The 13507-nt window shown below is 34.2% G+C and overlaps 2 protein-coding genes across 2 annotated transcripts; one reads left to right on the top strand and one right to left on the bottom strand.

Moving 5' to 3' along the window:
- On the bottom strand, positions 1 to 5002 carry dld (deltaD). The gene is made up of 14 exons (XM_073868796.1): positions 4844 to 5002; positions 4318 to 4393; positions 4123 to 4202; positions 3980 to 4048; positions 3826 to 3895; positions 3646 to 3746; positions 3337 to 3477; positions 3143 to 3244; positions 2097 to 2294; positions 1852 to 2013; positions 1334 to 1525; positions 952 to 1089; positions 776 to 865; positions 1 to 483 (listed from the first exon to the last, which is right to left on the bottom strand). Exons 1-14 carry the CDS (start codon positions 4880 to 4882, stop codon positions 418 to 420), a joined length of 1524 nt encoding a protein of 507 aa, XP_073724897.1. The 5' UTR covers positions 4883 to 5002; the 3' UTR covers positions 1 to 417.
- A 1260-nt stretch (positions 5003 to 6262) lies between these two features.
- Positions 6263 to 8675, top strand: efcab10 (EF-hand calcium binding domain 10). The gene is made up of 4 exons (XM_055192825.2): positions 6263 to 6420; positions 6799 to 6963; positions 7467 to 7557; positions 8480 to 8675. Exons 1-4 carry the CDS (start codon positions 6321 to 6323, stop codon positions 8520 to 8522), a joined length of 399 nt encoding a protein of 132 aa, XP_055048800.2. The 5' UTR covers positions 6263 to 6320; the 3' UTR covers positions 8523 to 8675.
- The last annotated feature ends 4832 nt before the right edge of the window (positions 8676 to 13507 follow it).

Below are 13507 nucleotides of genomic sequence, written 5' to 3'. Positions count from 1 at the left end.
TAGTATGAAGTTCATCTTTATTTATCTGCCATGTATTTCAATACAACCAATGTTTTTTAACCATTTCAAATTATTGCTTTGGTGCCAATGGGACTCTAGTCATCTTATTAAAGAGACACTTCACCATCAGCATGAAACCTGTTATATTTAATTCAACAGTGAACATAACCGATTTAAAAATACATTTTGCTCAGACACACACGTCAGTTCAACATAAGACCCAGATTCCTTTATTAGGATATTTAAATAACATACTAAATTCATGAGAGGGTTATTCTGAATGTATGCGAGAAGGTTACACCTGACAGCCCAAAAACTAAGAAACTCCTGAATGTCCGGGGAGAGATTTGAGAAGATTTATATTTTTTAGACGCATTTATAGATCCACATTTATATACATATGTTTGTGCAGAAAATCTAAAAGTTGATAGCTTTTCCAAATGAAGCAGCAAGGTTGGCTTCTCTGAAGGCCTCGGACACAGTCTGGAAAAAAGTTTATAAAACAATGAAATGTGACATTGAAAAAGTTTTGGTACAGCCTTGTGTTTAACTGATAAAATGCACAGCTTGTAATTCACTATAAGTGACTTTGGGCAGAAGCGTCTGTCAAATCCATTCAATGCAAATGCATAAATGTAAACATTCTTATTTTAAATTGCTGTTCATCAACATTTTTACATACTTTTTCATTTTTTGCATTCTTTGATACAATAAAAATTCAATAAATTAAGCAAATTGGTATGTTTATTCCTAAAAATGTACTAAAGGCACTTACAGGGTGGGCGTGGCAAACTCTGGCAATATCTTCACATGAAGCCCCATATTCCATAGCTAATGCAGCCTCATTAACCATCTCTCCTGCCCCCTACAAAACATTTTATGTACTTGGATGAATAAATCATAATATCAATAAAAAATACTCAGTACACAAGAGAATAATCAGGTTATTACCGATCCCAAAATGTGTGCTCCCAGCATCCTGTCTGTCTCCTTGTGGCCAAGGATCTTTACCAGTCCATCTGTATCAGCGTTTGTCTTTGCTCTGCTATTAGCAGCGAAGGGAAATTTGCCCACTTTATATGGAATGCCCTATAAAACAGCCATTACGGAGTAAATAGCGGTGTACATTATAAGAAAAGTCATCGATTTCACATTACTTTCAATTTTTAACATGGCCTTACTCAGTTATTATCAAATATACCAACATTATATTTTATACGATGTATGAACATGTACTAATGAATCAAGCATAAGTTCAGAAATATTTATTAACCAAATAAATCTGGTTGTTTTTAATATTTTAGTGGTACAAAAGTATAGAAAGGTCTCTTACTTCCTCTTTGAGTTGTTCTTCTGTCTTGCCGACCCAGGCGACTTCAGGGTGTGTGTAAATGACGGAGGGCACGCAGTTGTAGTCGATATGGACGGCTCCCCCTGCCATTCCCTCAACGCAAATAATGCCCTCATCTTCAGCTTTGTGTGCCAACATGGGTCCAGCTATCACATCTCCAATGGCATAGATACTAAGACATTTAACAATATATTGTTACTTCATCAGACAGCATGACTAACAACATTTTCTGCAGAGAAAATTTTTTGACTTTCAATTTTTTCTAACTTTTTTTTTTATTTTTGACTATAGAAATGATTGTTGGGACAGATTTTATTATACTTTCTAGTGTCAATAAAAAGACAAAAAATTCCTTTGATATAAATTGGGCTTAATGTATTATTACTAAAAGAATAAAATTTTACAAAATAAATTTTACGACCTCACAAATTTATTTTCCAAGCATGAAAACCTCCATCCTTGACATTTCCATTTCTTTCATGACTGAAAAACTACATACTGGGCACTTTGGTCTGAAAGCGACCGTTGACAGGGATCCTTCCCCGGTTATCCAGTTCAATACCAACAGATTCAAGGCCGAGGTCACCGGTGTAGGGACGGCGTCCGATGCACACCAGTAGAACGTCACAGGTGAGCGTCTCGTTCTTGCCTCCGGCAGCTGCCTCCACGCTAAGTAAAAAGAAACATAAGGTTCTGTAACTAAAACACGCCTAAGCTCCCACACATGCATCTCTTGAAAAGCCGCACTCACGGCCACATCGATCTTGCCGTCGGGTTTCTTGGTGGCGCCCAGGACCTTGGTGCCGAGTTTGAACTTCAAGCCCTGCTTCTGGAGAATTCGCTGGAAGTTCTTGGAGATCTCCATGTCGATGCCCATTCCACCGACGTGGCCGAGAAACTCCACAGCTGTAACTTTGGCACCCAACCTTTGCCACACAGACCCCTAAAAGATAGAAATTAACCTGTATTTAACTTTAAGGGGTGGTTTCCCGGACAGGGATTAGCTTAAACCAGGACTAGGCCTTAGTTTAATTAGGAAATATAACTAGTTTGAACAAACATACCGTACTAAAAATATCACTTGTGTGCATTTTGAGGCACAACAAAGGGCACTGATGTATTTTAAGATGCATCAGTGCAAGTTGTTTTCAGTTTGGACAGCTCTTACATTTATTTTAGTCTAGGACTAGTCTAATCCCTGTCCGGGAAACCGCCCCTAAATGAATTGAGCTTCATGATCAACCCGGATCAATCTCAGGATCCGAGTTTGTTCTGTGGCCAGTTGCGTAAACATAGCCACTAAGTTAAGATTGTGTCATAACTAATCGGACAAACTAGCATTTAGGTAGGACTAAAAGGCTTTTTTTATAACTGACTTTAAAAAGTTATTGAAGAAAAAAATTTGATGACTAACTTTGTAAGTCTAAGCAGTTTATGCAACTCATCCTGGTCAGACAGACCACTGAGAATGCAACTAAAATAATGAACCATTAAAGGCGGTGTGCATGATCTCTGAAAGCCAATGTTGACATTTGAAATCACCTAAATAAACACGCCCCTACCCCAATAGAATCTGGACCTTCATTTGATAGACCCGCCCCACACATACGCAACCCAGGCAACGATGTCGGTTAGTAGTCGGCCCAACTCCCTTTTACAAAGTGTTTTTAACAAAATCACACACCCCGCCTTTAATAAACGATCCTGCTTGATGTTCTTCCTCTCCATCTCTGTATCTGCCTGAGTGCGTTTCTTTAGATAGATCCAACTATGACTTCTTTGCTCACTTACCAACTCCATACCGATGACTCCAGCTCCAATCACAATGAGCTCCTCTGGGACCTTCTTCAGAGATAAAGCTCCAGTGGATGACACCACAGTATCTTCATCAATCTGTCATAAAGCACAGCTTGAATTCATGACCAGAACAGCTAACAGTACAGTAAATAAAGCAACTACATTCAGTTTGAGTCTCTCAGATGTACCTGGATCCCAGGGAAAGGCGTGACTTCTGATCCTGTAGCGATCAGGATGTTCTTCGTGTTTATGACCTGATCTCCATCAGCCGTCTTCGCCGTCACCTGATTCTTACCGGTTATCGTTCCGAACCCATTGACGTGAGTGACCTATAAAGACAAAATATATCCTTATCAATTTATTGTTGATTTATGGTGATTTTTGTTCCACAAGAGCAAGGGATGAAAATCGTACATGTTTGGAAAATACATAGGGGTATGTAAACATTTACAGAATTTTATTTTATTTTTAACAACCGAATAAACTACTGATCATACCTTGTTCTGTTTGAATAAGTGTGCAATTCCTCCTGTTAGGGCGGTAACAGCTCCACTCTTGTGTGCCATCATCTTCTCCAGATTCAATGAGATCCCCTGAACTAAATCACAATAAATCAAATCAATGACTGAAATCATGCTGATCAAAATGCTCATATATGCTCATATATTTAAACTTACCATCAATGCCTCTGCTTTCAAAATCTTTTCCATGTGCCAAGTGATATAGATAAGAGTTGTTTAGCAGAGCCTTCAATGCAAAAAAGACCAAATAAGTCAAGTTTATATAATCAAGAGAAATAGTTACGGTGTGCATATCTTAACAAATACATACCTTTGATGGGATGCAGCCTACATTTAGGCACGTTCCTCCAAGAGTCGCATTCTTCTCCACGCATACTGTCTGTAAAAGACTGCCTGTCATACACGGTCTTAAAAAGGTGAACATTACACCTGTGATCTTAAAGGGTGTGCTACCTTAAAGCCAAGCTGAGCTGCTTTGATGGCTGCGACGTAACCTCCGGGTCCAGAGCCCACGACTGTGACATCAGCATCAACTGTGACAAAACGGGGTATGATTAATTTCGCCTTCATTTATCCATGAGTGCCTTGCATATCATTGAACTTGCCCTAGATATATAGAGACAAATACTTCAGTCTATTATGTCTTACTTGCTGCTTTATCAGCATACGTTCTTGCAGACAGGACTGTGGCTCCATGCAACTTGCAGGGAAGGTGCTGACCTCGCTATAACAAATATAGAGGAAATACAAAAAATAATTTTATAGTTTAAGACAGCAACACGTGAGAGAAGGACAATTACATTGTATAGGTAGGGAACTCGCTTGGTTTTGACACACAGCCTAACATATATCTGGATGGGAATCAACATCCAACGTCCCTGCATGTTTACCAGTGATGACAGATCAGATGTCATAGTGTAAACCTACATTACCTACAAACCTACGCACGTTTAAGACAGTTCAGATATAAATAAGTCATTCGCTAAATTAATGTAAATGTCACTCTGCTTCGTTTCTGTTAAACTGCCAAGTTATCTTTGCAACGCTGGCATGCGAATAAGTTGGGCCTAGGAGGCAACAACATTGCATTTCATTACAGAAAGCCTTCGTTTTGTTTAAATAGAGAGTCGATATACATTAGTATTATCTGGTTGGCTTGATAAGTAGTATTTACCGTGGCAAGTGTGCGATATAGATGGTTCCAGGTCTGCATTTTGACAGTACGTCCCTTCCAAGACCGCTTCACCTACAGCGATCACAGCGTCCAAGGACTTGGCGATTATACGCATGCGCAGTATGGACAGCGATCAGTCGTCGCTGAGTGATGATGTCATCCAACTTGTTACTTTCCACTTTCTGAAAAGCTTGTGTAAACCTTTACAAGATTTATTACAATTTAATGTACTTTAATAATTATGCACTGTATTGGAAATATGTAGTAGTGGACTTTGTTCATTATGATCGATAAATTAATTTTTTGTAAATGTGTTGCTTGTAAAGTTCACATCCATAGATACAAATCTAGACATTTATTTTTTTATGTTTTTGAAGCATTTTATTTGTTATTTGATATTGACTGTACATCTTTGACACGTCTGGAAAAAATGCTCGCTTTGCTTTCATTTATTTGATTATAAATTATACATAAATTATACAGTTTCATGAAATTGACGAAGCTTTTTTCTCCATTTAATTCTATAAATATGAAGAACTTTTCTTGCTTATATGTGGAGTTATGCATAATGAGCACGAGCACATGCTTCCCCCTTGTGCCCATTGAAAGCAAAACAATTTCATTGAAACAAGAAACAACAGAGCCCTCTAGTGGTTAGACGAGATGCACCGAAAAGTAATACACAGAAAACTTTTTCAAAGGAAGCTCACATAAACAGTACTATACATGTTTTGGCAAATCCCTTAGACTCAGTCCATAAAAAATAGTAGTAATAGTAGTAGTAGTGGAAATAAAAGGGTTTCATCAACTAACATAGCTTTTAATAAAGTTTGTTTTTTATAGTTTTTAATAAAACTATAATTTGTAAGTTTTTTTAAACTTAAATATTAATATATGCTGATTATTTGGGATTTAACGTATTTCAATTGTTTTTTAAGATTTGCATAAATTAGTTTAAATCACGTTTTAAATCACGTACAAGCTTTCTAGTTACGTTTGATCATAACTTTGATAACATTGTAAATAAATGTAAATTACAGAGCCGCTATACCAGATTAAGAGCAAGTTTAACACGTTTGTCTTCAGTTCCCATTAGTTTTGGCATAATGAGATTGAAGGGGATTAGTCACAGGCATGCTAAACAAAGCGTTCACGTCACTAAAGATTAATGTTATTTTTAGGTATATATATTTTCAAGTATTCTTAATTGATTCAGAATGAAAAATTAAAACTTTATTTTATACAAAAATTAGTTTAAAGCTTATTGACGTTTTAAATAACGCGAAATTTGAAAGTATGTAATTTAAAAATATATATATATTGACAATTTAATTCAAACCTAATTTATAAGTCGTAAATGATACAATAAACTTTGCTGTAAGTTTCTTATTTCTGATTGATTTATAGCCTCACTGCGCATGCGCGGTATCATAGCAACATTGATAAACTTGCACGGGGGAGTGAACAAGTACTCAAGATGTCAACACGGGAGCAAGAGGCAGCTGAATACCTCGAGAAACACAAGATTATTGACCTGATGGATAATTTAACTAGTATGCTGTTTTTTTACAGACCAGGTAAGAGTTTTGGATCTTCATGGGGTTAAAAATGTTTCTTAACTTTCTTAAACATTTCACAAACTTGTCTACGAACGATCTATAAACAGTCACCATTACAATCTTGAGCAAAATATTTTAGTTGTCTTTAATGAGACTGTACTATATATATATATATATATATATATATATATATATATATATATATATATATATATAGTACAGTCTCATTAAAGACAACTAAAATATCTCATTAAAGACAACTAAAATATTTATATATATAGTATATATATATGTGTGTATGATAAATCAATACTTACATACTATATATTGTTCTTCTTTAAATTGTTGCCAACGATACGAAAGTTGAGTATCAATCTCACAAATTTTGTCTTACAGAACGACCTCGAGAATTTCTGATTGAGCAGCTTGAAAGGCTCAAAATATCCAAACTTGACCAAAAAGACAGTCCAGGTCTCTTTAACGAGTCCAACTTGGATGCTTTGTTTGGGATCCTGGATCCATCTCATCATGGTTATATCACTCATGTACAATACAACGAAGGTAAATATATATGACTATTTTAGAGGCAATGCTGTATATTTGACCTATTTTTGAAAACCACAGTACCCAAATGACCATCTCAGACACAAGGAGCATTTCCATTGGGTGACTGTACAATTATACTACAAAACCCCTACTGCCAATATTCCTAAAGTTGTTAGCAGGTCTTTCAATGCCCTAAATATGTGGTTACAAATTATTTAGTTGTGCCTAAATCCAAAGCTTTGTATTATTATATACATTTCATTTACATATATGCATTTGGCAGGTGCTTTTATCCAAAGCCATTTGCAGTGCATTCAATCAATCTATACATTTTTATCAGCATGTGTACTCCCTGTGGATCAAACCCATGACCTTAAACATAATGGTCTACTAAAGATACAGGAACATAACATGTCTCTGACCATTTGGAATTCATATTGCAATCATCGCTTAATTTTAGTTTGCATCTATAAACTGGTGTGTCAGTAAGTCATGCAGTCTATCTTGATTCCCAATAGCACTTAAGACACTTGGTGTCAGGAATTTCAATGAGTTTCCAGATGGAGCTAGTGAGGACAAAATATCACAAGAAACGTTTACAAGAGAGGCGTAAGTATAAGCACTGCTTCAACAATCAGTGGGGCCGGTGACTTCTTTTTCAAGGGAGCATGATGTGAAGCTCGTCACAACATGTATTTAGCCCATCATGTGTGTGGCTCGTCATTTCAAAATATGTGTTTGACGCATCATGTAAACTTTTGTGCATTACGCGTCATGTCAAAATAAGTTCCTGCTGCACACGCATCAAAGGGGTTTATGATAAAAGAAACACTTGCGTTCTCACTTAATCTCATGTGTAATCAGAGTTTACTGTGAAGGGAGTGTCTTGGAAGAATTTCGTGAACGTGAGCATCTCTTTTATCATAAACCCGTTCGACACGTGTGCATCAGGCACGTATTTTGAAATGACGCAACAAACACATATTTAGACATGACGAGCAACACACATGACACTTAGACGAACACATATTTTGAATTTCGTTCCCCTCGGAAGAGAAGTCACCGGCCGCCACTGTCAACAAGTTATTGTTTAAACTTAAAAGCTGTTCTTTCATTACTCAAAGGGATAGTTCACTCAAAAAATTTAATTTTATAAATACATTTTATAAATCAGCACCTGTATACATTTCTTTGTTCTGCTGAACACAAAGGAAGATATTTGTAATGAAGCAGGAAGCAGAAGCACCAATGACTTTCATAGTAGGAAAAAACTATGGAAGTCAATGGTGCTCAAAAACGGTATGGTTACAAACATTGCTCAAAATATATTTTGTTTTCAGCAGAACAAAAAAATAAATAAAGGTTTGTAACAACATGAGGATGAGTGAATGATGACAGAATTTTTCTTTAGGTGAACTATCCCTTTAACTTTATTTGATTATGTTAGCGGGAGAGATTACATTACAGTTGCCGTGAATCTCCTTTACTATGTTGTTCAGTGTTATCTAAGTTGATTTTGCTCTCTGTTTAGGAAAGAAGGGCTTCTGAGAAGTGCAGCAACATTTCGGGTATAGATGTTCAATGGAAAAATGTACAACAATTAGCATCTTTATCATTGCTTATGTAACATAACGATTTATTAAAAAACACACATTTTAAGTATATGTGAATAAAAAGTGTCACATGTCCTATCTTAACTAATTATTAGGTTAGGACTTTAAAAAGTTTTCAGTCATTAATTTAACATTGATTTCAATCTTTGTCATGACCACTCAGTTAAAATTAAAGATATCAAGTCACAAAATGTTTTTTACATTAATTTTTGTAGAAAACAGTAGCTGGGTCACACAGACTGGGTCACATATAATATAAAACACAGAGCATATTCTTTAAAAGATATGTTCTACTACATATTCATGTTCATGCAATACGTGTACATACAGGCCATTAAACATATTAAGCTCAATTATTTATTGCAGCCTAAATATTACAGTTTGATTAAATATGTTGTCATAGTTGTACCCATGACTTCAGATTAAAAGTGATCATTTTAACAGCAGATTTAAAATGTCAGCATTTGATGCAAGTATAATTTCTACCCACTCACTGAATCTGTGCCATTTTCATACATTTTAAACATGAACTTGATGTTTATGCAGTGTTTCTAGAAATAAATAAGTGAAACAGTCCATATTTATATATTAAAATTAAAGGAATAGTTCACCCAAAAATGACACTTCTGTCATCATTTACTCGCCCTCATGTTGTTCTGAACCTGTATACATTTCTTTATTTTGTTGAACACAAAAGAAGTTATTTTAAACATTGATAATAAGCATACAGTTGATGGTACGCATTAACTTTGTTTCTCCTATGAAAGTTGGGTACTGTCAACTGTGTCATTTTGGGGTGAACTATCCTTTTAATATTATTAATATATTGTGTGATTAACTAAGTAAGTGAAACAGAACATTGAACAATAATGAAAGAATATAAATTAATTTATATGATTAATAATCTGTATGTGTGCAATGTACTGTATGTCACATAAAGAATAATACATTGCACCCAATAAATAAATAGGCCTACAATATATAAAATAATATTGTGGTGGTCAGTGTTCATTGGTATAAAAACACCATGGTAATGAAGAATGATCTTGTTTAGTAAAATTGGTCACACATGTAATTATAAAGTTTTAAAGGTGCAGTGTGTAAATTTTAGAGGCATCTAGTGGTAAGGTTGCGAATTGCAACTAATGGCTCAGTCCACTGCTCACCTCTTGCTTTTGAAACACACAGAGAAGCTACGGTAGCCGCCACCGGAAAAAACATGTCATCGTTAGAGACAACTAAGTTTGTCCGTTAAGGGCTTCTGTAGAAACATGGTGGACAAAATGCCAGCTTCCATGTAAGCGGACCCTCTGTGTATGTAGATAAAAACGTCTCATGCAATAAACACATAACGGTTCTTTATGAAAGGTCTTTATACCCCCTGATAATATAGTTTTGTAAATTATTTTTCATTTCTTTCAAGAGATCCTTCTAAAAATTACACACTGCACCTTTAAGTCAAATTTGTCATAAGCTTGCAGCAGTGAAACTTTGTACATTGCAATACAATGGTGAGTTTGTTCTGTCTTCAAACTAATTCTTATAATTTTTTGTTTTAGTAATTGAGTAACCAGATAAACACAACAAAACTGCACTGAAATACATCAGAGTATGGTCAACTACATAATTTTGAAGATTTTGTTTTCTATAAATGTCAGGTTGTGATGTGGTATAAGGATATGTTGTAAAATGCATTGTGGAAAACATCAGAAAACATGCACAAAAGCTGTCACTGGGATGGTACCCTTTAAAAACATCCTAATATATGTACAATTTAGGTCTAGATATGCATACATTTTGTACCAATATGCACCTCTGATGATATGCAATCTTTGGGTACAAAGGTGCACACTCTTAGAACGAGTGTGTTAAAAACAACACATTAGTGCTGATTCTGGGACAACACACTAAATGCGTGCTACTTTTAACAAAACTTGTGTTATATTTTAACACATAATCAACACAAAATGACACATAATGTGTTAAAATTAACACAAATCAAACTTAACACACAAAGATGTGTAAAAAATTAACACATCCTTTCAAAGAGTGTACTTTTTGAAAGTGTCCGCCCCAGGGACAGCTTTTGTGTATCATTTTTTTCTGAGAATGCATAATCTATAGGGTAATGTTCAGTACTGTACCTTTTAAGTACTTAAACATACAGACCTAAACAGAAATTGATTATCCATTATTTTGTTAATAATTAAGATAAACACTATTCAGTTTAAGGTTGTCAAATGTAACCTGTGGTAACATTGCTAGGGCATTCATGTGAACTTCATTCAACTGACTTTATACATCCACAACTAAGTCTCTGAAAAAAATTAGTAAAGAAATTGTCAAATGGCTCTTAAAGTAATGTCTAAATCTGAAGTCAGTTTTGGCCTAGCATAGTTTGTTTGTAGATGTAGTTTATTCCTATGTGTGTTAGCATAATTATATTAATTAATTAACGTTTGGTTTAATGTCATCAGGCAGCATGTTTTATGTGTGTTATGTTATTGTGTATGTTTATTTTGGAGTGTCCCAATAATTCCAGCCTGAACTCACAGGAATTCGTATGTATTTTTTAAGTTGGCTAATTTGTATGATTTTGTTTGCAGGGAATCATACAAAAACATACAATTAGAAAAAACAATAATGAAAGCCCACTCTCAGCGCTAACGTCACAGGGGTGAGAGCAACATAAAATGTAAGAATGTGGACGTACAAATCAATACGAATAAGCCACCTCGTAAAATACGTATGAATTGCCATGAGATAAATAATTTATTTTTAAAGTGAATTTTCCTAAAACCTTTATAAAAAGAATACATATCATTGACAGTGGTTTGTGAAAAAAGGCCTATATTAACTAATGCCATTCACAGGTAAGTACACTACTGTGTGCACTGTAAATGTTTTCAAAAACTCATTACAAAATGAATGTTACAGGGAAAACGATAATTGGTTAATTGTAAATAATCTTCAGATATGCAGTAAAAACGGTAAACTATGAAAAAAAATACATCTCACTGTATAATAATGTAAAATGTATGGTTTTTTTAAAGGTAATATTAATTATGACACAACATAATTTACAATTAAAATCTATATATTCAACAAACTGATACATGTTTTAACAGTAAAATAGGAGTGTTGTGTTTTTTGTAAGTTACAAATACTTCAGATATGAGGGGAAAACTTGCACTCTAAATAAATGCAGCATGAAGTTAAAACAACTTGGCTTTGCAAGTCAATTCAACCACTCTCAGAAATAAAGGTACAAAAGTTGTCACTGGGACAGTACCCTTTCAAAAAGGTACACCTTTGTACCCAAAGAGAGACTTCAAAGGTACATGTTGGCAGTTCAAAGATACATATTTGTACCTAAATAGTACATATTAAGACCTTTTTTAAAGGGTACTGCCCCAGTGACAGCTTTGAACCTATATTTTTGACAGTTTAAGTTTTGGCTTTAAAAAGTTTTCATAACTTATCATTTAAGTTAAAATTGTTTAACTTAATTTGTTGAGTTAAAGTAACACAAAAATATGATCCTATGTGACTCACATTTTTAATAATTATGTTTGTTACTAGTTATGTACATACTGTACAGGGATTTTAGGTTACATTTTATGTTGTCAAATGAATGTTTATACCATTAATTTAGTGTTATGTGTATTACTCAGATGGTGTTTTGTATTTGTGTGTATAACACTGTGTGTCTCGATTCAAGTATTGGCAAAAGTCTACACTAAATGTTAGGTTATTTTCAACCCAGCGTTTGAGTCAAAAAGGGACAAACCCAGGCCGTTGGGTTAAATTAACCCAAAAAATGTTTATATTTGACCCAACAATGGGTTAAAACAATCCAGCATTTTGGCTTGTAAATAACCCAGCATTTTTTTAAAGCGTATGAAAAGGCCACTTGTGATGAACTTTGATTCCAGTATAATTGTGGTGTATACTCTGTATGTAAGGTACAATATATACAATAAACAATAATAGTTAATAAAATATGAAAAATTTGAAAAACATACAAATAAAATATATTTATAAAATATGAAAACATACAAAACTTTCCTGTACAACTTTGTATATTGTTCATCGCTTTAAACTGTAAAGTTTACATTTACAAATTTTTTTATACTTCAGATATGATGGGAAAACTTGCACTCTAAAAAAATGCAGCATGAAGTTAAAACAACTTGGCTTTGTAAGTCAATTCAACCACTCTCAGAAATAAAGGTACAAAAGTTGTCTTTGGGACAGTACCCTTTCAAAAAGGTACATCTTTGTACCCAATATTAGTACTTCAAAGGTACATATTGGCAGTTCAAAGATACATGTTTGTACCTAAATAGTACATATTAAGACCTTTTTTAAAGGGTACTGCCCCAGTGACAGCTTCTATATTTTTGACAGTTTAAGTTTTGGCTTTAAAAAGTTTCCATAACTTATAATTTAAGTTAAAATTGTTTAACTTAATTTGTTGAGTTTAAGTAACACAAAAATATGATCCTATGTGATTCACATTTGTTAATATATTTTTTTAAATAATTATGTTTCTTATGTTTGTTACCAGTTATGTACATACTGTACAGGGATTTTTAGGTTACATTTTATATTGTCAAATTAATATTTATACCATTAATTTAGTGTTATGTGTATTACTCAGATGGTGTTTTGTATTTGTGTGTATAACACTGTGTGTCGCATTCAAGTATTGGCAAAAGTCTACACTAATGTTCGGTTATTTTTAACTCAGCGTTTGAGTCATAAGGGGACAAACTCAGGCCGTTGGGTTAAATTAACCCAGAAAATGTTTATATTTGACCCAACAACCCAGCATTTTGGCTTAAAAATAACCCAGCATTTTTAAAAGCGTACAATAATAGTTAATAAAATGTGAAAAATTTGGAAAACATACACATAAAATGTTAATAAAACATAAAACACTT

Source organism: Misgurnus anguillicaudatus, chromosome 6 (genome assembly GCF_027580225.2).
Source record: "Misgurnus anguillicaudatus chromosome 6, ASM2758022v2, whole genome shotgun sequence".
Taxonomy (NCBI): domain Eukaryota; kingdom Metazoa; phylum Chordata; class Actinopteri; order Cypriniformes; family Cobitidae; genus Misgurnus; species Misgurnus anguillicaudatus.
This window is presented reverse-complemented; position numbering and strand designations above follow the sequence as displayed.

What these genes read in the sequence shown, in the direction of transcription:
- dld (XM_073868796.1), bottom strand. Translation starts at nt 4,882, where the DNA reads ATGCAGACCTGGAACCATCTATATCGCACACTTGCCACG. An exon ending in TATATCGCACACTTGCCACG is followed by an intron (nt 4,394 to 4,843) that starts GTAAATACTACT and finishes TATTTGTTATAG; the next exon opens with CGAGGTCAGCACCTTCCCTG. An exon ending in AGATCGATGTGGCCGTGAGT is followed by an intron (nt 2,014 to 2,096) that starts GCGGCTTTTCAA and finishes CTTAGCGTGGAG; the next exon opens with GCAGCTGCCGGAGGCAAGAA.
- efcab10 (XM_055192825.2), top strand. Translation starts at nt 6,321, where the DNA reads ATGTCAACACGGGAGCAAGAGGCAGCTGAATACCTCGAGAAACACAAG. An exon ending in GCTGTTTTTTTACAGACCAG is followed by an intron (nt 6,421 to 6,798) that starts GTAAGAGTTTTG and finishes TTTGTCTTACAG; the next exon opens with AACGACCTCGAGAATTTCTG. An exon ending in GAAACGTTTACAAGAGAGGC is followed by an intron (nt 7,558 to 8,479) that starts GTAAGTATAAGC and finishes CTCTCTGTTTAG; the next exon opens with GAAAGAAGGGCTTCTGAGAA.